The 26,013-nt window shown below is 42.1% G+C and overlaps 1 protein-coding gene across 2 annotated transcripts in view; it reads left to right on the top strand.

Moving 5' to 3' along the window:
- Positions 1 to 3,178: 3,178 nt before the first annotated feature.
- Positions 3,179 to 26,013, top strand: part of Pcolce2 (procollagen C-endopeptidase enhancer 2) — a 58,404-nt gene continuing 35,569 nt past the window's right edge. The window contains exons 1-2 of one of the 2 annotated variants that reach the window (XM_005328075.5): positions 3,179 to 3,568; positions 4,492 to 4,600. In XM_005328075.5, the coding sequence (XP_005328132.4) occupies positions 3,489 to 3,568; positions 4,492 to 4,600 (189 nt within the window). In that variant the 5' untranslated portion in view covers positions 3,179 to 3,488. Of the gene's footprint in view, positions 3,569 to 4,491; positions 4,601 to 6,381; positions 6,400 to 26,013 lie in introns of those variants that run through there. The other variant, XM_078043457.1, reaches the window with a different exon arrangement.

The raw sequence follows: 26,013 nt of genomic DNA, 5'->3' as shown, positions 1-26,013 counted from the left end.
AGAGCAAATACAAACATCTCCTCTTTTACCTCTGACTCTCACAGTGCAGTGTATAGGAGATCACTGCTACAGTTCTAATGTTCCCCCAAGGCCCATCTGTTAAAGGCTTCCACCTCAGCTGGTGGTGCAATTGGGAAATAGAAGAACATTTAAGAGGCAGGGCCTAGTGGGAGGTCTTCAGGTCATTGGGGGTGTGGCTTCAGAGGGGAGGTAGGGCCTCCAGCCTCTTCCTTTTTCTTTACCTGCCAGCAAGAAGTGAGTGGTTTCACTCTACTTTGCACTCCTTCACTGATGTGCCATCTACAGGCCCAAAGCTATGGTGCCAACCAGTTATAGACTGAAAGCTCTGAAACTGTGAGCCCCAACAAACCTTTTCTCTTTCTAATGTGATTAGCTCAGGTATATTTTATAGAAACAGAGAGCTAGCACAGTCACTTTTGGAAAATATTGTGGGGGCTCCTGCATTTTTCTCACAGGTTTGTCTTTGATGCCTTGTTATTAAAAATCATTCATTTTGGGGCTGGAGTTATGGTTCAGCATTAGAGTGCTCGCCTCTCCCTGGGTTCGATCATGGGCACCACATAAAAATAAATAAATAAAATAAAGATATTGTGTCCATCTACAACTAAAAAATAAATATTAAAAAAATCATTCATTTGGGGGCTAGGGGTATAGCTCCATGATTGAGCACGGGCTTGGCATAAGCTGAGTTCCTGCACTCACACACACACACACATACACACACACACACATACATACACATAAAGTCATTCTTTTTGAAGGGGTTTTTTGGCTGGGAAACTTCTTCAGTTTCTTTCCTTCTGTTTTGTTACTGAAGCAACTCATCCAGGTCTTCATTTCTCCAAAAACACTCATTATTCTCCCCTTTATTTTAGCATAGCTTGCATTCATTTTATGAAACTCTGGATATTTTACAAAATCAATACTGCATTGTGATATAAATATGCATTAGCTTTACATTGCATTTTCAGATATTTATAGGGTTGGTGAACTAATCAGAGGCCAATCAGCTAGACATACTAGACACAGCTAAATGCTCATACTATGCAGCAAGGAATGCTTGAGTGGGGTCTAATTTTCAAGTGGTCAGTTCATTGGTGAATATTTCCATATTCCCATGACTTTGATTCTGCGCCTGCTAACTGCAGAGACTGGATAGTATACATTCGGGATAACAAGGTTCACTTTACATTTTGAGACTCTACCCTATAGCTTTTGTCATCGTCACCTCTCCCCTTTCCCTCTGCCCGGAGCTCTGTGGCTCCCTGGCCATTATACTACTTTTGCATTGCAGAAGTCCAGAACCTGGTCTCAGAGAGATGAACCATATACACATCTTCAGAGTCCTCTTGGGTCTGCCTCAAATTTAACACATTAAACTTCTCGGGACAAGTAAGGTTTATAATTTTGGTTAGAACTGTAGTTCCAAGTCAAATATGTGTTTTTAAAAGCAAATAATATGAGTCTTAATAAACTCTTAAAATCACATGGTGAAATCAATGTCTTTCTTATGAGTCTCAACAACAACATAATGATCAGTGTTAGAAACCCAACTCTTCAGCAAGGATATGAACTCATTCTCATGCTATAAATTAAGAAAAGAAAACACCTCTGTATATTTTTGTTCAAATAGTTTTCTATCTATTTAGGCATGCTTAATATTTTGTGCTTTTTATTTTGAATTTCAAAAACTTAGTTTAATCCTAAGAATGAAGTATTTTCTGGCTATGAGGACTCCAAACCATTACCCAAACTGAATTGCACAATATTTTAACTTTGTAATTTCAAACTATGAACTTTTTAATAAACTATCATCTAAAACACTTATGCTATTGGGTAACTTTTTCTTGAAATGTGTGCAAAATAAACAATCGCTTATTTTCCTCTTTGTCGTTCTAAAGAAATTTTTATTGAGTTGAGGGTGTAAGTTTCAGGATATAATGCAGCTTGCCAAATTCTGTAATCCCTTGTTTAAAAAAATGTAATACAGGGTGTGGTGCCTTTAGGGAACTCTTCAAAAGTTGTAGTTTATGTGTTATTTTTTCTTCACTTTTTAAAAATGCTAAGATAGTCTGAAAGTTGCAGGGAAGTTCTGATTACTAGTATAGACTCTTGGGTTTTCCATTACTAAAAAGTCAGGTTACTTTCTGTAACCAGTTTTACCTATTTCTTTGTCCCAAGTGTTTATATTCTTAACATTACAAGCACATCACTAGAAATGAATTCTTGACAAGTTTTACTTTAATGCTTATATTTTTTCTTAAAAAGGTGAAAATATTTAGAGGGAACAGCAGAAATCAGGCATGAAATTAAGTTGTAGCTCCCATGGGTAGTATGGGTATTGAAAATCTCAATTCATCCATTCTATTTTTCTTATTCTTTTATTAATCCCTATTATTGGGAAGCACTTACCAAAAATAAAGGTTTAAAATTATTTTTTTGTGTAATTAAATAAAGGAAAGACTCCATTCCACAAGGCAAGGATTGTTCTTCTTGGAAAAACAACTTCTCTGTACAGCTTAACTCATCAATACTAAAGAAAGAAATTGGAAAGCTTCTTTCCCAACTGTTGGATAAACTCTTCTAAAAACAGAGAGATGCCAGCAGAGAAACACCATTTCCAGAACATAACATGGGCTGGTGAGATTAGGTGATTCGGCTTCCGTCCTGATTATATTTGACATTTAATGAGAATTCACTCAAAAATCGCTGGCTTGAAATGGTTGATTTAAATCCCCGCCCCCCCCAAAGTATCTCCCTCCTTATTTTCAAGAACAGGAAAGACAGAAGAATGTACTGAGATTGTGGTTGTCTAAGGTAAAAGAATAAGACCAGGAGTTAAAATATGATAGAATGTCTTTGCTTTCCTCTTGGATCTGGATGTTCGAAGGCTACAAAACAAGGAACCCCAGGTTTTGCAGCAATCAGCGAAGTATAAAAATGATACTTTGTAAAGCAACTATGGGGGGGCACTCTCCAAAGCAAACCAAGACGCTCAACCCGAGACTGGCCCATGGATGGCGGAGCCAGGCCCGCCTGGGTACCACTCGGTCCCCATCCTTCTCCCCGTATTCCCCGCGGTGGGTCCCGGGGCGCACGGAGGAGACGCCCGCCCGCCCCAGGGGAGGAGGCGGCTCTGGCCTGGGAGCCGCCCCTCCTGCCGCCGGAGAACAAACGGGATATTCAGCAGTGGCCTGTGGCTGCCAGAGCAACTCCTCAGGGGAAATGGAGCGTCGTCAGACCGCACCGTGATCGCCTATAAAAGCGCCCCCGCCCCGCCGGCCGCTGCGCACTCGGGGTACCTGACTGCCCGCGGCGGCGAGCGAGCGAGAGCGGAGAGTGAGGGCTCCCGGGCCGCAGCGAAGCCGGGGAGCGCGCCAGGGTCGATGCCAGCGGGGGTGTGAGCCCCGGCGGGTGCGAAGCGGGGTGCGCGCCGGCGGGGTGGAGCCCGCGAGTCCACACCGGCCATGAGGGGCGCCGGCGCCTGGGCACCGCTCTGCCTGCTGCTGGCCGCCGCTCGGCCGTCCCGGCTGCAGCCCCCGGAGAGGTAACACGACCCCCGCCCTCCCGCTCCCCTGCAGCCTCGCGTGTCGCCCCTCTCCACGAGCTTCGGAGCGCCCGGACCGCCCTGCGCTCGCCCCTATGCCGAGTGGGCTCCGCGTGGACCCGCGACCGGGCTCAGCAGCTGGCCCGGCCACCACGTGGCGGGGGTAACTGACCTGCCTCTCCTCTCCCCGAGTATTTAAGGGAGCAGAGGGAAGTACCAGGGCCCACATCTGTGGCCTCTGTTTTGATTGCTGTTTTTGCTCCAGAGGCTTTGCCCAGAGATGAAAACCCAAGGGGAACCCAGAGAGCTGCTCCAAAAAGTTAACTCTTTGCCACCCTTTGGACGGCTCCAGGATCTGGGCTGAGAGAACCAACCCAGGGCCAGTCTTGGCACCTCCTCTTCCAGTACCTCCATCAACATCAGCCTTCTTTTTCAATGGGAGGCGCCACCAATGGCCAAGGATTTTCAGAAGAGGGGAGGAGACCTAGGCATGGCTCCAAATCTGGGAACTTCAAAACTTTAATATTAACTAATTGCTGGCTATCCTTAAAACCTTGAGCCTCACTCAGCCTGGCTCTCACCACTTCTCCCCCTCTCTCCAGTTAAGCTAATCCACTAACCATTTTTTTCCTACAAACTTGAATGTACCCCGGAGGACCGGGTTTTATAAATGTATATATATATTCCTAGGTAAATGTATTCCTAGGCGATTATGATGGAGACAGATGGCATCTGGTCTGAGCGCTTGATCAGGCTGTAATTTAAATATTCTGAGAGCTAGCAGCTTTCAGATCCATGATCTGGTGCAAGCAAGTATTAAACCATATTAACTCTCATCCATTTCAGTACATATTTCTGAGGGTGACATTAGATTGTTAAACCATGTTTCAAATTAAGTATTCTTTCCTCTTTTATTTTCACAGACCTGTTTTCACATGTGGTGGCATTCTTACTGGAGAGTCTGGATTTATTGGCAGTGAAGGTTTTCCTGGAGTGTACCCTCCAAATAGCAAATGTACTTGGAAAATCACAGTAAGCATTTTTTAAAAAGGTATTCTCTTGAAAGTGGGCATTGGAAGCAGAGTAAGGCAGTTGCTTTTTCTCTCTGGTGTGAGGATTTGGGTTAGGGGCAAATGCCTGAATAAATGAAATGTTGGATTTACTTCAACTATTTGGGAGATTTTTATTAAGAGATCTAGTGGTGTCCTGCATTAGCGATTAGAAAGGGCTCAAGATAATGCTTGAAGGAATAAATTCTTAAAGCAGATGTGTTTCTGAGAACCTAGTCTGACTCAGTTGAATTTTATGGATGCCTGATGAAGGCTATTTTCAGTCAAAGGTCTGTCTAATGACCTCTGGAAGTTAGTTATTCCTCATGGCTGCATAAATTCCCGGTAGGAAATAAAAGATCAAAGATATTGCTATGACTACTTCATACCCACTAGGAAAAGAAAATAGAGAGAGGAGGCAAACATACACACACACACACAAAAACAACAACAACAACAACAACAACACTTTTATGTCCCTGGATGGAAGCCACCACTAAAAGCAATCTAAGAATAGAGAATAATAATAATAATAATAATAATTGGGGCCGGGGACTGGATAACAATACTAGATTATGCTGAGTCAAGATCAGAAGCTGGATCTTGAAACAACTAGTGTTTTAAAAAGGGTATTTAGAGTCAGCTGGATTGTGTTATCTTTGTAGTCAGCGATTGCTATCTTTATTTTTGTTGTTGGGAAGTTGTTTGGTAATTGAAAACATTGGTTCCCTGAGAGCTTCCTTTAGTCAGGCAGCGCCACCCACAGATTCTGATTGTAAGAAATAGCTACTTCTGACTGTGTAAACTAGCATTTACTGTGCCAGGTCATTAACACGCATAATCTCACTGAATCCTCAAAACCACTCTATATCCTTATCCCCACTTTATAGATGGAGAAGCTGAGCCCTCAAACAATTATAGGAACTGACTTGATAAGTCCTACTTTATGTAAAGTGAAACCTGTCCTTCAAGGAAGCATTCCCACTAGGAAGGTCACTTGCAGAGGGGCCGGAGTTGTGGCTCAGTGGCAGAGCACTTGCCCAGCATGTGTGAGGCACTGGGTTCGATTTTCAGCACCACATCATATAAATAAATGAACAAAATAAAGGTCCACCAACATCTAAAAATAATTAAAAAAAAAAGAAGGTCATTTGGCAGGCAGATATGAGAGGGCCTCCTCTGTAATGTAAAACTCAGCTCTATGTGCATTCATGCCCTCGTATAAAACGTCAGCCATCTGATGAATTGGTACAGATTTCATTGTTTTTACAGCACATGGAGCCAGGAGAGAATAAGACATAAAGATTAGCTTAGAAATATTGATATTAGCATAAATGTGAAATAAGTCTCTGAAAGTAACTCATAAAAGTAACTTGTTTTTCCTATTATAGCTGCGTTTTAATTGTAATTAAATGCTTGCAAGTTTAAAATGAGAAAATTATTAGCCCAGAGGCATCACGTGCTTAACAAGTTGAAATTCATGGTTGCCAGGTGTTTTGCAGGACAGTGTTGATGTGGCCTGAAACATTGACTGGGGGCTGGGGAGGGGGTTGTCCAGGCAAGATTTTCCTTGACAAAGGAGGGATTTGCCTCTGGAGAGGCCTGTGGCTTCATTCTTCTGTGTGGAGACAAAGGAGGTGTATGTTGCTTCATTTGAATGCAATGCCGAGGTGAAAGCTAGGAGCCTGTTCCTGGAGTCCCAGAGGTCTGACCCTGGGGGTCCCAACAAACCAGATACAGCCACAAGCCACCTGGAGAGTTCAACTGGAGAGATAAGTGATGGTAAAGTAGGAAAGGAATGTAGTCAGTGTGGCCATAGGGGAGGAAAGGGGAAGGGAGGGAACATGCCTTTGTAAAACAGATTGGTCAGACTGTGGCCTGGTGGATCCTTATCTCAGGTTTGGTTCTTTGAGGTTCTGTGGCACCAGGGAAATCTTTATTGCTTGAGGGAGCAATTTTGTTCCATCAGAGGTGGTCTGCCTATGAGGCTGGCTCTTATTGGGCTAAGCCAAGGAGAAAAGATTCAGAAAGAACAGGCGACAGAGCAAAGTGGAGTCGGTCAGGACTCTCCGAAGGGCCCACTTTAAAGGAAGCTGTGTTACAACCTCAGCAGACCTCTCTGATTTCAAATTCTCCTCCCAACCCTCCCAGGATTGATCTTTAAATCTCAGGTTTAGATTTGTAAAGACAAAATCATTTTTTTGGTGGAGGGGGCGAGTACTGGGGATTGAACTCAGGGGCACTCAACCACTAAGCCACATCCCAGTCCTATTTTTGTATTTTATTTAGAGACAGGGTCTCACTGAGTTGCTTAGCACCTCCCTTTTTGCTGAGGCTGGCTTTGAATCGTGATCCTCCTGCCTCAGCCTCCCAGGCCACTGGGATTCCAGGTGTGGGTATGTAAAGACAAAATGAGACAGTGCATCTAAATCCCTGAAACTCAGAGCCTGAGGGGGAAGAAGTTTGATTTACCTCAAGAACATGTGGAGGAGGTGGTCAGTTGGAGCAGAACAAAGAAGGGGAACAATGGGATGAGAAGAAGCAAAAAAATAAAAGGAAGTAGAGCCTTGGAGGCCAGAGTGAGGAGTTTGGATTTTGTTTTGGGTAAGAACCAAGGGAGGATTTTAAGCAGAGGAATGAGTCTGATTTTAAAAGATCATTCTGGCTGCTCTGTGGAGGTTGGATTACAGGGGGTAAGAATAGACACGGGGAGACGGATTAGGAAGGTGAGGTATCCAGAAGGAGATGGTGGAGGAAATAGGAGGCAACAGAGAAGATGAAGAAATGTGGAGACCTTTGCCTCAGTGTTTTCTCAGCAGATCAGTGTGCTGTCAGAGCATCCAGGCACCCGCTGAGGGCAGATGCACTGGTCCTGGCCCCTAGTATGGCCGCTGTTCTGGACAGGGCTAGGCTCTGCTGGGGCCTTCTCCAATCCAGTCTCTAAAGTCTTCCTGAAGCTTGTTGGTCCAGTCCATTTTCCCGCCCCTCAGTCGGTAAACCAAGAATAGGGTCCCCATTGGGTGATTCAGTGTCACTTTTGTCAAAACATCACAGCCACCTTTTTTCTCTGACACATTTCTAAGATGTTTTTTTCCATCACACAGATGGGAAAATCTCGGAGTGGCCTTTGAACTTTGTGGCATGCAGTGGTGCACACTTGTAATCCCAGCTACTGAGGAGGCTGGGGCAGAAGGATTGAGAGTTCAAGGCCAGCCCGGGCAATAGCAAGACTCTGTCTCAAAAAGTAGAAGGGCTGCAGATAGCTTGGTGGTAGAGTGCCCCTGGGTTCAATCCCTGGTACCGGAAAAACACACACACATACACATGTACACACACACACACATAATCGAAACACTTCATTTCCCTGAAGAGGGAAAGAAATATGCTTTTTAAACTCATCTGCCTCTCATTTCATTCTTCTGAACTGGATATGTGTTCCAGCAAGGTGGCCTTCACCACCAAGTGGCTTTCGTTAAACTAAGCTATCAGTGGAGAATGTGGACAGTCTGGTTTGAGTGTCTATGCTTTGAGAAAAGTGAATACTAGTTGCCACAGACAGACTTTCTAGCCACTGGTGTAGGACTTTCTGGTATGGAAGTTTAGTCTGCAGATTAGAAATTTAGATTTGCTCTTATTTTTACTTTGCCCACTGCTGGGGATTGAACCCAGGGCCTTACACCTGCAAAGCACATGCTGTCAGTGAGGTGCATTTCCAGCCCCTAGAATAGGACTTTGACATTTATATAGCAATTTCTTGGACGGTTGCACTACCAACATTGGGTATTTAATTACATAAAAGTTCATCTCCTCAATCAGACTCACCACACTTCAAGTGCTCAACAGCCACATGTGGATAGTGGCCGCCATATTGGACAGTATGTGAGTATTTCCATTATCACTAGAAGTCCCTTAGGACAGTTCAAGAGGATTTAGAGGTTAATTTTACTCACATAAATATGTTGAGCATGAAGTTGCTCCATGCCAGTCAGTTGCACTTCTGCTTTTCAAATGGGGAAGCTGATATTTGCCCTTTGTGCTTGTTGACGTTGTGATTGTAACTTAAGCCTGTTGACTCAGCCATCTTTCTGGTAATAAACTCTCAATGGCCTCAGTTACCCTTAAGTTTACTAATTAATTTTGCTGACTGTGTTCTTAAAAACGCACCACTTGACATTAAATCAGAAAATTTAAGAGTTAAGAAACAGCTAAGCATTTTGTAATCCATCATGAGAGTGACATTTTCTTAGTTTCCTGTAGGAGCTGTCTTTGGGGATTGAAATCCAAGGGGCATTTCATACATTTGTCCTTTATATATGAGGGAGTGGGCAGGAAAGGAAGGTGAATTGACAGCCAAGGTCCTGTGGAACATGAAGACCTAGCCTTCTAAGAAAGCTTGGAAAAGTCACCCTAACTGACTTAAGGATAAGACTGGCCTGTGCCAAGTCCTGCAGCAAGACAGGGAACTCCAAACATGAACCAACTACCACCGGGACCTCCTGCGGCAGTGGTTCTCCTGCAGGCCAGGATTGTGTGCAGAGGGCAGTAAGAGATCTCTAGACCCTTAAAGGAATTGGGCCACCATCAGTCAGAACATGGCTGGTGCCTTTGGGCTCACTGCAACGTGGGCAAGAATGCTTTTCAGGAGTTGCCAGACACAGTGGCGGAGACACACAGGTGACTGTACAGGCAGTGTGAGATGGGGTGCTGCCTGCTAGAGGGGGAGCCAGACGGAGTGGGCAGTGAGACAAAATCCAGCAGGCACCTTGCATTCCCAGCTCCATAGCCCTGGGTGTGAAGACCACCAGTTCCTATAGACTCATTATGGATTCACAGCACCCTTGGCAACTAACCACGCCTCTGTTTCTTGGTATTTTCGACTATGACTTCTTCATTTTATAATCCCCATAGTAGAGTCAGAGATACATATTAATGATTTGATCCAAACCAAATATGTTCTTTTAGGGAAAAATATACATTAACACTAAAATATCTTGCGAAAGCAACTCTATTCCGAGTCTGACTTGAGCTCTATTTGGTATGGATGGCTAAGTGGGATCGACCAAACTTTTATTTGCAGCAACTGCAAATTTAGAGGAAATTTAAAGCCCAGAGCTTTCTAAGAACTCTCCTTAATCTGAATCTGGTGTATAGGAATTGTTCTTTAAAATTGGTTTCTGAACTTAAAAACAAATAGAACAGTAAATGTGCAAGGCAGTAGCTGTTATTATCTCACCAAAGCAGCAGTTGGCATATAGAGATTGGTGTAAATAATTTCGTTCTTCGATTTAAAGCTGAGCATATTTTAAAAATCAGTTTTTAAAATGAGGTAAGCCATGTATATAGTCCTGTTGTCTTAAATCATTATTGAAATTACAAGGTTTATATTTGTTATTTATAATCCCTCCCATATTTCCAAAAATATCTTAAAAGTACTGAAGTTAGCCAGTTAATTAAGATTTTAATTATTATTTTTAGCATAAATCTGACTTGAGAAAAATCAGCAAATACTTGAGCAATTTCAAATTTAGTCTTCAGGCCCCACCTAGAAAACAACCTTTCATCCCTTTGACTCTGAAGTAAATAATGTGGGAGGATCAGAAAATCTTATTAGTCAGAGTTAAGAAGAAAATTTGGCAATACAGTCTGTCTTGTTTAGGCCAAAAGTATGTGAATTTCTCCTCATTTAGCTACTTCAGGCAGAAGATGAAAAGCATAAACTGGAATAGAAAGAACTTCAAATTTCCTACCTAATGCATATAGTATAATTTGATAACTACTTGTTTTTCTATCCTGCCAGAATTTAACATACTTGTTTATATAGATCAGAGTACTAAAATAATAATGTATGTTTTTGAGTTCAATTAATGTTGAATCATTTAATTTCATTTGCAGGCAATTATCTGAGGTTGTATGCAAGATAAGCATTAATGTGCCCATGTCACATTTAGGGAAACTGAGGCCTAATGATTTTGTATCTTGCATAATATCATCATGTTTGTAAATGGTATGAAAAGACTTAGCACAATATATTCTGACTCAGTAACACAATTACGCTCATACACTTATTTATCAAATAAACAAACATTCACCAAAATTTATTGAGTGCCAGCTATGGAGTAGGTATTGTGATGGGCCCTGGGAGCAAAAAGACAGGGCATAGTTTCTGCCCTCAGTGAGCCTGTAATCAATGCACTAGGGAGTAGACAAGAGAATCAGTAACAGTTGTGTGTGTGAGTTATGTTGGTGCTCACCGTAAGTAGTTTCATGTGTTGACAATTTGGAGTAGACCTTTGTAAAAGCTTTATTTGACTTCACACAGGCCTTGATATTTCTGAGTATACCTAATAAACAATTATATAAGCCAGGCAGGGTGGTTCACACCTGTGATACCAGCAGCTTGGTTAAGAGATGGCAAGTTCAACACCAGCCTCGGCAATTTACAGAGGCCCTGAGCAGCTATCTCAGAATGAAAAGGGGTGGGATGTGGCTCATTGGTTAAGTGCCCCTGGGTTCAATCCCCAGTACCAAAACCAAAACACAGCAAAAAAACAATCCCCCCCCCCAAAAAAAAGCAATTATATAAAAGTATTTCTGTACCCTTGCCCTGAGGGTAATTTTGTGACTTTGTTGTGTTAAAGTCATCATAGGAATCCATCCCCCAGAAGGCTGATTACATTTAAACTGGCTGATTCAACTTAAACAGCATTCACATTTAATGGAAAGAACTCGTAAATTAAAAATATGAGTGGGATTTATGTCTTTGCAATAACTTGAATGGCTTTGTGAGAAGAAAGCTAGCAGGGGTGGGCATGGGTTTGTGTCAAAATTCAAACATAGAGCGATGCTCTGGTCAGTCAGTGCCAGGTATATAATTTGAGAAAACAAATAATGAATTGAGGCAGGAACTCAGCGTTTAAGTCACTTAATTATACCTGAGGGTGCAGCAAGGGGTTCTAAAATTACTGTAACTATGATTTGTCTGGTGTAACCACAGCAGGATAGATAGGGGAATGGAATTTTGGCCTTAAACACATATATTTCCTGGCTTTAAACTATACATAGGATTTAGAATTATATAGAGATTGAAATTCCAATCTTAACTGTTTTTTTTTTAAATGAACGTATATATCTGTTTTACTAAGCATAGTTATTTCAACTGCCTGAATAGTAATTTAAGATGCTGTGTTAATTCATTGACACTTAAGGAAAGTGACAATGAATATAATTAACAGAAAATGTTTGCATATCAAAGCTTGAGAACTGTATGAATGGGAGTAGAGCCTACAGCTGGGTTTTTTTGTTGTTGTTGTTGTTTGTTTGTTTTTATCAAAAGTGCATAACTGGAAACTTATGACCCTTAGGACACATCAGTAACCCAGTTAGGCTTTGGTGGAGAAGACACTGGAAGCTGGAAGTGTCCCTGCCACCCTGACTCCTCTGGGAGGCAGGGCCAGATGCAGCCTCTATCAGTGATCCAGCAGGTGACATTTTTCCCACTGGGTCCTCTGTCCCCCTTTTACTGGTTGTTTACTCTTCTGCTTGCTTTTGAGGCCTCTGGTCCTTGTTTTCATTTTGTTCTCCTCTTGATTCTTCACATGGAAACCAAGTATGTTTTTATTGATTGAAAACCTGATGCTCTGTAAATATGTTTATTTGTACTGCTTATATTTCTAGTGCCGCATTCAGGCAGAGGAAACTAATAGAGAAGAAAACATAAAAATGGAGTCTTCCATTGGGTTTTTGTCAAAGAGATTCTCTTTGACAATTATTCAGAAGCAAAAACCCTCTCCTTCCTGAAACACTACTGTCAATTTAAAAATGTGTCAAGGAGACATATTTTTAAAAGGCAGTGGAAGTGGAGAAGGCAACCATAGAGGTAAAGCACTAGAATGAAATTTTTTGATATTTTATGAATCTATATTTTACGAATGTATTTATGATATTTTATGAATATATAATATTTATGAATACCATTCCTTGCCTCCCTCCAGAGTTCAATTCACTGAGCAAATCTGAATTGTTCCATACATTTGCAAATTTCTTACAAATGTTCAGTTTAAAAAGATGGTGTCCTCACTTGTCGGTTGCTTTTTGTTGAAGACCAGAGAAGTATTTAGAGAGGTCCTAGTTCCAAGGCTAGGTTTTGTGGGGTTTTTTTCCCCACATTGTCCTGCTTAGTTAGGAAGGTTCACTGTGGACAGCTACTGTCCCGGGTTCCTTGCACAGAGAAGCGTTTTATGTGTGAGTTATTGTCCTTTGATCCCATGGAAAGGGGAATCATTACCCTCTCCTCACACAGTTGTAGCTCGTAATGTCACAGCTTTATCAATAGTGCTTTGGGGTCCCCTTGAATTTCTAACTCTAGGAACTTGGGAGAAAAGAAGGGTTTTCTTCAAATACATTATTTGTTAGCTCATGAGAGTTGGTGTGGCAGGTCCTGGAGAACCAGAATAAACATCCAAAAATAAATGGAACACCCGCAGAGAGGTGGGGAGCCGGAATGAAAACTCCCCAGAGCACTAGCCCTGCCTTGCTTTCACCGCCTCGCCTCCCCGCAAGGCACTCCCGGGCACTGCACATAATCAAATAGTGTTTTCCAAAAAACGTGAAGGGAGGGGAGATCAGTTAGGCAGAGATGGGACAGTGGAAGCCAGTGGCCGTTTTATTGCTGAGTGCTCCTAGCCATGGTTGATAGGGGTTTGATTGCTAGACACTGACCTAAAACCCCTGGGTTACTGTCAACTTCCTCTGAAGAAATCATAATTTATTAATTCACTAAAACTGGAAAGTACCTACCTAAGATCAGGTGCTGGATTGAACCCAGAAACAGCAGTGATTGGAAACATCACAGCCCCGAATGAATGGGGGCGGTGAGGAAGGAGGCACTCAGTAGTCAGAAATGACTAACAGTGGCCACATGGTGACAAGGATCTTGGTGGAGGGTCATATGCATGGCATTCCTCAGCGCTTAGCAGAATGGGCTTTGGAGAGTCACAGTGACAGAGGTTTTAATCTCTGGCCGCTTACTTACTAAGTGATGAAGTTTCTGGAACTTTCTGAAGTTGGTATCCTGGATATCATGGTCCAACCTGCCCTGTGAGGTTGATGTGAGGATTGAAGTAAGTAGGAGACAAGGCCTCTGCACAGCGCTTGGTGGAGTCAGGCGCTCAATAAATGGTGGTGGTGGTGATTATTTTTTTAAACCTCTTTTCCAGAGCTGTAATGAGGAATGAAAGTGTGGCATTTGTGTAGGACTTGTCTACAGGCCAGATTTTTCAAGCCGGATGGTAATCCCTTTGGGGCATGGCGAATTCCCATTGAAAATACCTGCTGCTGATCACTGTGCCCTTTCTTCATTTAAACATGAGCTTTCATAAAACTGTGCCCGCAAAAGAGCTTCCAAACCCTCCCTGTTTTGCCCAGCCTCCTCTACCCCAGCACCTACAGCGGGTGCCTCTTGACTTTTGGAACCAGGGAGTTTGGAAGCGGAGAAAAGATTGTCAATTAAAAATTACAGATTAGGCTGGGGGTATAGCTCAGAGCACGCAGGAGGACCTGGGTTCAATCCTCAGCATAGAAAAAGTAAGAAAAGAAATAAACATTGCAAATAACCTTGTATCTTTAGAGATGGAGATTTTAATTCACCTTTGGAGTCCCAAATCACCAGAATGGTCCCCCTCTAGTAACACAAACTAAAGACTTTATTCATTCATTCCTGATAGAGTCGTGTGGTGTGGTGGTTAAGCGTGAGTTCAGTTTCTGGAATTGTCCTGCCTAGATCCAAATGCCAGCTCCACTGTGGTGGTGGTGAGTCTCCAAAGATGACACTTGAGGTGCCACACCTGCTGGTTTTCTAGCGTCCCCCATTGTTGAATCTGGGATGGCCTGTGAAACAGAATAAAGCAAAAATGATAATGCTTGACTTCTGGGGCTAGGGCATAAGAAGGCTTTCAGCTTCTGTCTTTGTTTCTCTTTTCTCTCTCTCTCTCTCTCTCTCTCTCTCTCTCTCTCTCTCTCTCTCTCTCTCTCTCTCTCTCTCTCTCTCTTTTTGCACTGCTGGGGATCAAATCCAGGTCCTTGTACTACACCTCCAGCCCCTGCCTTAGTTTCTTCAATTACACTCGGGAGGAAGCCAGCTGCCTTAGAAGGACCACCATTCTGTGATGAAGCTCAAGCTGGCTTCATGGAGAGAGATGCCCAGGCAGCCCCCAGCAGTTTTAATCTTCTCAGCTGATTTGCAGCCCCACGAGGGAGGGAGTCATTGGAGTTCTATTGTGGTTAGGCCTTCAGATGACAATATCCTAGCTGCTAACTTGAGAATTGTTGCATGAGAAGTCAAGAACTCTCCAGCTGAAGCCAGTGAACCCACAGAACCATAAAAAAAAAAAAAGAGCACATCATTGTTTGAAGCCTCTTGTATTGAGGTGTTATGTTATGCAACAGATTACCAAATCAATTCCTGCCTAGAAGTATTACCTTGGACTTTTTACTTAACTTCTTGGTTCCTCAGTTTTCTCATCTATGAAATGTGGATAACTCCACTCCCTACCTTCTAGGATTGTGTTAGGTGTTATATTCGATATCACATATATGATATTAAGATCAGTACCTAGTGCATGGTAAATACTCAAAAAATCATTATTATCTGTTCATGAAATATTCATGAAATACTTACTGAACATTTATTATGCATCAGGTCCTGTTTTATATTCTGGGCATATAGTTGTCTAGGTCCCTCTAACAGTGACATATGAAAGCAGAACTGCATTCAGATTTAATATTGGTGTCTGGATGTTCACTTTCTAGTGTATAGAGGTGAACATTCCGGAACATCCTGAGGTGAAATGCTTATATGCTTTCCATGTTTACATCCTGTTACTCAGTTGAGCTATAACTGTATATTATACTCCTAGTATGTGCAAGAGTACTGTGAAGCAGTATTAATGTTGACTTTGAAGCATGTTGGTTTTATGTATAAAACCATCTGGGGTTGAGCTTGCAAGCAGTTAAACAGTGAAGTAAATTAACAGTTAACATTAACCAAAAGAATATATTCTGTTTAGCTAGTTAACTTTAGGAAAAAATGTGATTTTTCCTTTAGAGTCAACAAAGGCTAATGAAAATGCTGCTGAATGATAGATCATATCATAACTTTGACATTTGTAGAATTGTTGAGCTAGCATATATCACTCAGCCACCTTTAGTATTGCATTTGTTTTAGATATTTCATTCCATGGGGGTCATAAAACTTTTTGGGGAAAGTATTTTTATGAGGAGAATTTTTTACATCTTGTGAAGATGAATTAACAATCACATTCGTCATCCTGTTGATGATGATAGTGGGCTCTGATTTGTGATTTTTCCACATTTGCCCAAGATTTCAGTGATCATAGGGTGAAAGTGAAGGAGATGGATGTGGTTGTTTTGGGTTGTGGAGCCCTGCATCAGGAGGCAAGATTTTTTTTTTCCTACTTTGGGGTTCTTTTGTAAGCTATGGTTAGGAAGAGGGTACCACATTTATTGTGGATGCACCGAAAGAACGTTGGCATGGAGACTGATGGAACTTGGAGATGATGCAGTATTTACCAAGCACAGCTCTTCTGGGCACATGGAATACATCAGGGATCCCGGCTGTCTCTTACCCTGGACGGGCTGCACGTACCTGGCTTGTACTCTAAACAACAAAGAGGAGCCAACAAGGGGAAGGTAGGAGAAGCGGAGGCCATTGAGGGAAGAGTCAGGCAGATCTTGTAGGGCCTTGTGGGCCATTGTGAGTGCAATAGGAAGTCTATCCGTCGGAGCCCCTACTGGAAACAGCACACTCAAAATACAGTGATTCAAGGGGTTAATCTGCAGAGGAACTCTCTGACAGGGCAGGAGGCCACAAATGATTATGTGGTGACATGGGACTAATTGCAGCCAAGCTGTCAGCACTTCTGGCTCCCAAGGGAGATGAGGGAGCTGTTACTAGAACCCAGGAGTCAGCACAAGATGACCTCATAGGGAAAGAGCCTTGGCCTGACTCTCTGTTTTCAGTGTCTTACTGGTGCTTCCAAGGCCAGAAGCAACCAGAAGACAGATGTTGATGTGTGTGTTTATTCCTGGAGGTCAATCCCGGGAAGGCAGTAGGATGGAGATGGGGAGAGAGGGGTCCAGAGGGACAAATGGAATGTAGAGGGCACAAGAAGGTTGTATCAGGGTTCTCCAGAGAAGTAGAATCAATAGTAGATACATATGTGTATATATCACACATTTATAAATACGCACACACACGCATATTTAATATGCACACATATGTACATATATAAAGACCTTTATTTAAAGAAATTAGTTTATGTGATTGTGGTATTGTGGAGGCTGGGATCTGAAATGCATAGGGCAGGCAGGGGACACTCAGTGAGAAGTGATGCTGCTTTCTTCCTCAGGGAAACCTCAGGTTTGTTCCACTTGTCCCTCTGAATTCCCTTCCAACTGCTTGGACGAGGCCCACCCTCGTTATTATCATTATTGAGGATGATCTCCTTTATTTAAGGTCAACTGATTGCTGGGTACAGTGGCGCATGCCTATGATCGCAGGAACTTGGGAAGCTGAGACAGGAGGATCTTAGATTCAAGTCCAGCCTCAGCAACTTGGCATGACCCTGCCTCAAAATTAAGAATAAAAAGGACTGGGGATGTAGCTCAGTGGTAAAGCACCCCTGGGTTCAATCACTAGTTCCAAAAATAAAATAGAGTCAGCTGACTATAGATGTCAAACACCTCCACAATGTACCTTCACAACAGAACTTAGATTAGTGATTGATTAAACTAGGAACCATAGTCCAGCCACGTTCACACTTGAAACTAACCTTCACAAAGCAGGGTTTTAAGCAGAGGGGTGATATAATGTGGCTTATGTTTTAAAAGGATCACCCTGGATGCTGTGTTGAGAATAGATCATGGGGTGTTAGGAGGCTGTTGCTGTCACTGAGAGGTGGTAGCTGGGCCATCGTGGGAGCCACAAAGGTGGTGAGGGATGGTCAGTTGCTGGATATATATTTTAAATAGAGCCAATAAAAATTTTTGATGAGCAAAATGTGAAGTGGGAGAGAACACGAGGTGTCAGGGCAGAGCTTGGGCCTGAGCTGACTGGAAGGATGGTCCTGCTGTCGTCCGCTGTGCCAGGGGAGGTAGAGGTCTGGTTTTGGGTGTTGACCTGAGCTGTGCATTGGCCCCTAAGTGGTGATGTCGCTGCAGAATGTCATCTAAATGCTTATATAGAGGAAAGAGGCCGCAGGTAATAGTTTGCTTCCTTTTCTTGAACCAGCGCTTTAGGAAATCATATGAAAATTAGAAAGGTGACCCATTGGCAGTTGGGGAGTCCCTGTCCCTAAAGTATGCAGTTCAAGATCTGAGTGGCTGTGCTCCACAGTGCTAGGTCTGCTGGCTGCTGAACAGAAAGGTTCTCAGACAAGCTTTGAAATGGAGAATGGTAGATTGTGGGAAAAAATTGCTCCGTGCACAGGTTATGTTAATGAAGATGTTTCTTCTGCTTCAAATGCCTGTGGAGTGTGTCACAGCAGGAAATCCCATATCTTGCCCAGCCTGGTTCAGAGCCCAGATGTCACTACTTTACCTTGAAAACAAGGTCTTGGGTTTTTTGAAGGTGGGACTGTGGCAGAAAGGGCTTGGTGTGGGGAGTTTGGAGTGTTTCCAGCACTTGATGTTTCCTTCACTCTCCAGAGAATTCAGTCGGTAACAGGATGGGGCATATCTTCATACCACACCCAGATGTTGCAGCAAAATGTGAAAAATGCTTCCTAGAGATAAATCGTATCAGAGACAGAATCAGGAATCCAAATGCTGTTCTTGCCCAAGTTGAAACTCACCTTTTAAGATCTCAAGCCTGATTCTGTCCACCAACCTGACATTGTACAGAAGGTTGAGTCCATGAGGAAAAAATGACCCATCACTTCCGGGTCCTTATTTGATTTGACTCTCCAGAACCATCTAAGGAAGCCGGCAAACACTGCTTCCATTCTTTTTAGTTTGTTTTGTTTTTAGTTTTCTTTTTGTAGTTGTAAATGAACAGCATGCCTTTACTCTATTTGGTTTTTAAAATAATTTTTTAAAAATTTTGGGGCTGGGGATGTGGCTCAAGTGGTAGCTCGCTCGTGGTAGCTCACTCGCCTGGCATGTGTGCGGCCCGGGTTCGATCCTCAACACCATATACAAACAAAGATGTTGCCGAAAACTAAATAATAAATATTTGAAAAAAAAATTTTTAAAAATTTTGATAGATTTTTATTTTATTCATTTATATGCGGTGCTGAAATTGAACCCAGTGTCACATATGCTAGGCAAGTAGTGCCACTGAGCCACATCCCCAGCCCTATTTTGTATTTTATTTAGAGACAGGGTCTCACTGAGTTGTTTAGTTCCTTGCTGTTGCTGAAGCTGGCTTTGAACTCGAGATCCTCCTGCCTCAGCCTCGCAAGCCCCTGGGATTATAGGCATGTGCCACTATGCCCTGCTTGATCACCTTTGAGACTACTACCAAATGGATTAACCTATGTTAGAAGTACTCCTCTTGCTCATGTGACCGTAGTACTGTGTTAATTTTAAGACAGTGGTATGAATTTGGTGAGGTTTTAAGAACGGAGCCTAACACTGATGGACTGTGTATATATCAATATCCACTAAGTGGTCCTTGGAGGCCGAAAGTTTCAGAAACACCATCTTAGATGATGGTGTTGTAAAGGGAAGAAGCCCTACTCAGCCTTCGTCCTTTGCTTAGAGCCCAGCATGTGACCTGACACATAGTGGATACAGTACTTAATCAATATTTTATTATCGTATGGAAAAAAATTGGATAGCCTTCATGGGAGAAATGAGAGGACTACCATCTTCTCTTCTGTCCCCTGCCCTCCCCTCAAGGGACTCACATTCCTTTGAGAAGAGTTTACAGCCAGCTGTTTCATTACTCAATTTTATTGTTATTATTATTTTTATTTTTTTAATATTTATTTTTTAGTTTTCGGCAGACACAACATCTTTGTTTGTATGTGGTGCTGAGGATCGAACCCGGGCCGCACACATGCCAGGCGAGCGCGCTACCGCTTGAGCCACATCCCCAGCCCTATTTTTTTAATATTTATCTTTTAGTTGTAGTTGGACACAATACCTTTATTTTATTTACTTATTTTTATATGGTGCTGAGGATTGAACCCAGGGCTTTGCACGTACTAGGCACACGATCTACCACTGAGCCACAACCCCAGTGCCCATTTCTCAATTTTAAATCCTTCAGTTTTCTCAGACATCTCAGATACTTTTCTTTTTTGAGGTACTAGGACTGAACCCAGGGGCTCTATCACGGAGCTACATCTCCAGTCCCTTCCTCTTTTATGTTGAGACAGGCTCTTGCTAAGTTGCAGAGGCTTCACTCAAACTTGCTATCCTCTTACCTCAGCCTCCCCAATAGCTGAAATTCAGGGTGTGTGCCACCACATCAAGTACTTTTTCTCATATGGAAACAAGAACTGCAAGTTGGGCTGGAGCTATAGTTCAATGGTGCAGTCCATGTTTATCCTACACAGACCCTGAGTTCCAGCCCCAGCACTGCATACACAATCCTCTATGACAGTTCTGCTTTTGATCCTTTGTGAAACTGTCGGATTAACTATTGGTCAATTCTTCCTTCTTTCTTCCTTCCCACCTACCTACCTTCTTTCCTTCCTTCCCTCCCTCCCAACCTTCTTTCCTTCCTTCCTTCCTTCCCTCCCTCCTTCCTCCTTTCTTTCTTTGATGGGGATCACGCCCAGGGCCTTGTACATGCTAGGCAAGTCCTCTGCACTGAGCTATATCCCGGGCCCAACCACATAAGTTATTTATACATGGAGTGGCTGTTGATTACGGATGCAGTTGGTAAAATTAATAAAACAGGATACATTAGATGTGGCATGTAATAAATAACTGGGTTCTTATGATAGATAACAGGAAGATAGGATATAAGTAGAATTTTTTTACAATTTGTTATGCAGATGCATATCATTTTTTCAAACTTCTCCTGACAGGTTTCAAGTTTGCAGTCATGTGAATGTCACTTAACCAGCAGCTTTGCTGTGATAGATAATAATAATTTTAACCATCAGTCACTGAGCATTAATTAAGTGGCCAGCGCTGCTCTGAACTCAGTGGATTGCTAGCTGTACATTCGCACCTCCTGCCCGGCACTCTTGTTTCTCTGTTTTATTTTAGGCATAACTTACATACAGTGACATGCACAGACCTAAATTTGCAATTCCCTGAGATTGATGGATGCATGCACCTGTGTAACCCCAACCATGGCAGGCATTTCCAGAGCAGAAGTGTTCCTTTTGTTACTTCCCAGCCCATTCATCCCTTCTCTCGAGGGGCAGACAGCATAGATTAATTTTTCCTGTCCTAGAACTTCATAAAATTGAGGTACTCTAGAAAAGTATGTGCTTCTTTATTTCTTGATCATTTTTATGCACTAGAATGCTTTTTTGGTTTATCTGTGTGGTTGCAGGTGCCAGTGATTTGCTCCTTCTGTTGCTGAGTATGATTCCATGGTGTGGCGGTGCCACAGTTGGTTTGTGCTTTCTCCTGTTGATAGGCATTTGTGTTTTTTTCCAGATTTGGGCTGCTATGAACATTTTTTTTTTTTTGAAATGTATTTTTATCCATACGTGCTTCTTTTTCTTTAGGAGTTTCTGAGTCATGGGATCAGTACGTTGTAACTTTTTGAGAAACTGCTCGTCCAGATTCCAAATGGGTTGCCCATTTTACACCCCCACCAGTAATGCGTGGAATTTCTATTTGCTCCACATTCTGGACATTTTTGTTTGTTCCAAGTGGTGGGGATGGAACCCAGGACCTTGTGCATACTAAGCAAGCCTTCTACCACTGCATAGCACCCCTGACCTTAATCATCAGGCTTTTAAATTTTAGCTGTTCTAATGGGTGTTTGGTAATATTGAATTGTGATCTTAGTTTGTATTTCCCTGATGATAGAGATTGAACTCTTTTATGTATATATTACTCTTAGTGAAGTGTTTGTTCTTTTGCCCCTATTTTTATTGGATTATTTGTCCTTTATCATCAAACTGTAATTCATTTATTCTGAATACAAGTTCCTTGTCAGAAACACGTATAGCAAATATTTTCTTCCCACGAGTGGTTTAGCTATTTGTTTCGCCATCATGTCTTTTGATTAGCAAAAATTGAAAAAAAAAAAGGGGGGGGAGTATTGAACCCTGGGGCACTTTACCACTGAGGTACATTCCCAGTTCTTTACATTTTTTTTTTTTTTTTGAGACAGGGTCTCAAAATCAGCCCAGGCTGATCTTGAACTTGCGATGCTCCTGCCTCAACCTCTCAATCCAGTCACTGTGGTTACAGGTGTGCACCACCATTCCCAGCAAAATTTAAAAAATTTTGACATCAAATTTACCAGTTTTTACTCTTGCAGTCAGTTAGTGTTTTCTTGCCATCCAGGATTGCAAAGATATTCTTCTATGATCTTTTTCTAAAATATTTATAATTTCAGCTTTTACATTATGTCTGTGATCCATCTCACATTGATTTTTGTATGGTATAAGGTAGAGCATCACCATTCATATTTTTCTATGGAGGTTTCCAGTTTTTTTTTTTTTTAAACACTTTTTGGAAGACTGTCCTTTCACCCATTGTCGTAATAGGAGATTTTATTTATTAATGGATTGATTGATCATGGGACCTGGCTCACACAATTGTGTAGGCTGAGAAGTCCCATCATTTGCTGTCTGCAAGCTGGAAAACCTTGTGGCATAAGTCGGTCTGAGCCTCAGGCCTGAGAACCAAGGGGGCTGTTGGTATAAGGTCCAGAGTCCCAGTAGAGGGCCAGGGGCTCCAGAGTCTGAGTGTAGGAGAAAATGAATGTCTGTGCCCTTCTTGCTCCTTTCTGTTCTGTTTGTGTCCTTGCTGGGGTGGTGGATGCCAGCCTTCGTGGGTGAGGGTGATTCTTCTGAACTCCTTCTACTGACTCAAATGCTCATCTTTTCCAGAACTGCCCTAACAGTCACACCCAAAAATAATGTTTTTCCAGCCCATGTGGGAATCCCTCAGCACCATCAAGCTGACACATAAAATGAACCATCAGACTCATCGAAGTGCTTTGATACTTTAGCCAAAAATTAATTGACCATATCAGTGTGGGCCTGCGTTTGGACTATTATATTCCATTGATCTAATCGCTTATCCTGACTGTTTTTCTGTTGCTTGCAGGGAGTCTTTTGGACATCGTTATTATAATGATACCGATGAACAAATTAAGTGAATTGTATTCTTTAAAAGGGAAAAATTAAGCTGTAGATTAAAAGGCCTGAGTGTATCTACATTTCCTTTCTTCCTACCCAGTCACATCAATTATTCAAAGCTCTCTGTACTTACTTTGATTTTGCTGGTATATTTATACAAGTTAACATATTGACTACATAATATCTGTTTTTGCAGTTATTTCTACAACTTCCCCATATATTTTTGTTGGTGGTGGTAGTTTGTTCAGTTTTGTTTTTTCACAGGGGAGATTGAACCCAGGGCCTCATGCATTCTAAATATATACTCGACCACTGGGCTACACCTCCATGTAGTTTAATTTTTGCTTTTTCATATTGTCCTCTGAAAAGCAGTGAGAAGCCCTCTCTCCTTATCAGGGTGTTGCTTTTTTTAAAAATCTCTGTAGAAATTATGATTGATCTGAAAATTGACAAATCAATTATGATTGTCCCTGGCCAGTGCAATCTCCAGGAGATGCTGTCATGAGCATCTGTTATATGTAGGGCAGCATCACTGCACTGTTTGGGGTGCCTGGCCTCTTGTTCTTGGGCATAATATGGCTGCCTGAAACCAGATTTGCAGTGCAGCTCAGATGCTCATCTTTATCACAAGCTAAGTTTTGATGCTTTTCGATTTGTATTGGAAAAGTTTTACAGGATTAACCCCAACATAAAAAATGTCTCAAGATTTGAATAGACATTTCACCAAAATGATAGGTGAGTGGAGAATAAGTGCATAAAGAGATGTCTAGCATCGTTAGTCCTTAGAGAAACACAAACAAAACCCACCGTTTGGTACCATTTCACACCCACTGGAATGACTATAATCAGAAGATAGATAATAGCAAGTGTTGGTTGTTAACTATGTGGAGAAATCGAAATTCTTGTACACTGCTCGTAGGAATGTAAAATGGTGCAGACACGTTGGAAAAGTTTCTTTTAAATTTAAACATTTACCATGTGAACCAACAGTTGCCCGTGAGGTTAAGAACTGGAGTTATGTTTGAATGCCTTTGTAGGAACAGACACCCTCCCAGGGTCCCTCCTCTACCCTGGCCAACAAGGAGGAGCCTCCCTCTCACTTCCCCTCTCTTCTCCCTCTGTCATAAAAGGTTATGCTTTTACTCTGGGAATCAGAGGGCTCTGGACTTGGCAACTGCCAAGTGTACCGGAAGAGGCCAGGCCAAGGTGCTGCACTAACGTCTGTGTACTGGAGGGTGAGAGACGTATTCCCCTTTCTCTCTGTCTCCCCTTGAAAGCTGAAGGAAGGTCTTTACCCTGCAGACAAGGCATCAAAAAGATCTTAGAGAAGATGATCCACCCCAGAGAAAGGGCCTCCATCCAGGTACCGACATTTGGGAGGCCTTTTGTCTCCATCACCTTGGGGACAAACCCTGCCCCAAGATTCCATTATCCTTCTCTCACTTCTGAATAGGAACAGGCAGTTGACAATTCTTAAACATTCAAGGGAAGCCTGTTACATGAAAAGCAGAGACCTGAACAGACAGAAAAATTCCAAAGAGACACCGTACAGAGCAGAAGAAAATGTCAAACAACTGTCCTTCTTATCCTCAGGGATATTTTTAAAAGGTCCGATGCATATAAAGTAGAACCAGGATGCTGAAGAGAGAAGCAGCAACGTAGTAAACACTCTTGGAAATTCATGACTTGACAGTAGCAACAAGAAGTCAATAGAAGGACTAGAAGATAAACTTGGAAAGGATACAAAGTAGAAAAAAGAAGAGGTAGAATACTGAAGAGAAAGGGTAAGAAAATTAGAGGATCTATCTAGGAAATCTCAACTAAATAATGAGAGTTCCAGAGAGAACAGAGAATATGGAAGGAGAGAATTATCAGAGCAATAATACTCAGCTCAGTGAATGAAAAAAGACAAAGCATGTCTGTTAAAATTTAGACAAGAAAATTCTGCACGCTTCTGGAGACTGGGAAATCACATAGAAGAGAGAATAGCACCAGCCTATGGGGAGCTGGAAGGTAGGGGGAAATGCCCTTGAAGTTCTGATGAAAAATATTTTAAAAACAAAGTTCTGTACCTCCCCAAATGGCAGAGAACTCTGAGTACAGAAAAGTCATCTTTAGATAAGCAAGATCTTAACTATTTGATCTCCATACACCCTTTGTAAGAAGACTACAAGAGGATGAGCTCCAGCAAAATGAGGGCATGAAGCAGGTAAGATAAAAGACGTTGGGGTGTGGTGTGTGGCTCAGTGGCAGCGCGCTTGCCTGGCATGTGTGAGGCACTGGGTTCAATCCTCAGCACCACATGAAAATAAATAAAGAAAAGGTATTGTGTTCATCTACAAATAAATTTTAAAAAAAAATTAAAAATTAAGAAAGAGTAAAGAAGAAAAAGGACATTGGAGCCCAGGTGGATTTCCCAAGTCAGTGATGAAGCAAAGTTCCGGCCTGCCAGTTGTGAGAGTAGCCAGTCCTGATGGGACAGGGACAGGGATAGGGAAGGAAGAGGAAGGGCGCCAGAAGGTGGTTTCCAAGAAGAAAATGGAAACTGAAGGCCTGACGGTTACTCAGAGGGGTTTTAGTGATACGTACATAGAAAACTCAGCAAACCTTAACACAGGCATTTATTAGCCTGTTTATTATTAGCAAGTTGTACAAGAAGCCCTAAACAATTTTGCAAGACCTTGTCTTAAAATAAAAAATAAAAAGTGCTGGGGATGTGATTCAGTGGTTAAGCATCCCTGGGTTTAATCCTTGGTTCAAAATAGAAAAAAAAAAAAATGCAAGAAATGTCACAGTTCAGCTCAATAGTGAATAATATTTATGTGGTTATAGTAAGGGAAGTTCTAAATATTGATTTAACTAGACATTTAATGGAGGAAAAGGGGGAATAATAGGAAAGAGAGATAAAAGTTAAAAAGGATAAATCAAGAAACAGCAGCGCAGTTTATTATTAAGAAACAAAAAAATTATTAAGAAAGAAAAAAAACGCTGAAGAGTTAAATCGGTTGTCTTTGAGGAGTGGATATTGGGGGTGGGAAGAGGGCAAGGACAGTTATTTCCTAGTAAGGCCTTGTGGTGCTATTTTAGATCATAAACT

The sequence above is a fragment of the Ictidomys tridecemlineatus genome, chromosome 3 (genome assembly GCF_052094955.1).
Source record: "Ictidomys tridecemlineatus isolate mIctTri1 chromosome 3, mIctTri1.hap1, whole genome shotgun sequence".
In the NCBI taxonomy this organism is placed as follows: Eukaryota; Metazoa; Chordata; class Mammalia; order Rodentia; family Sciuridae; genus Ictidomys; species Ictidomys tridecemlineatus.
This window is presented reverse-complemented; position numbering and strand designations above follow the sequence as displayed.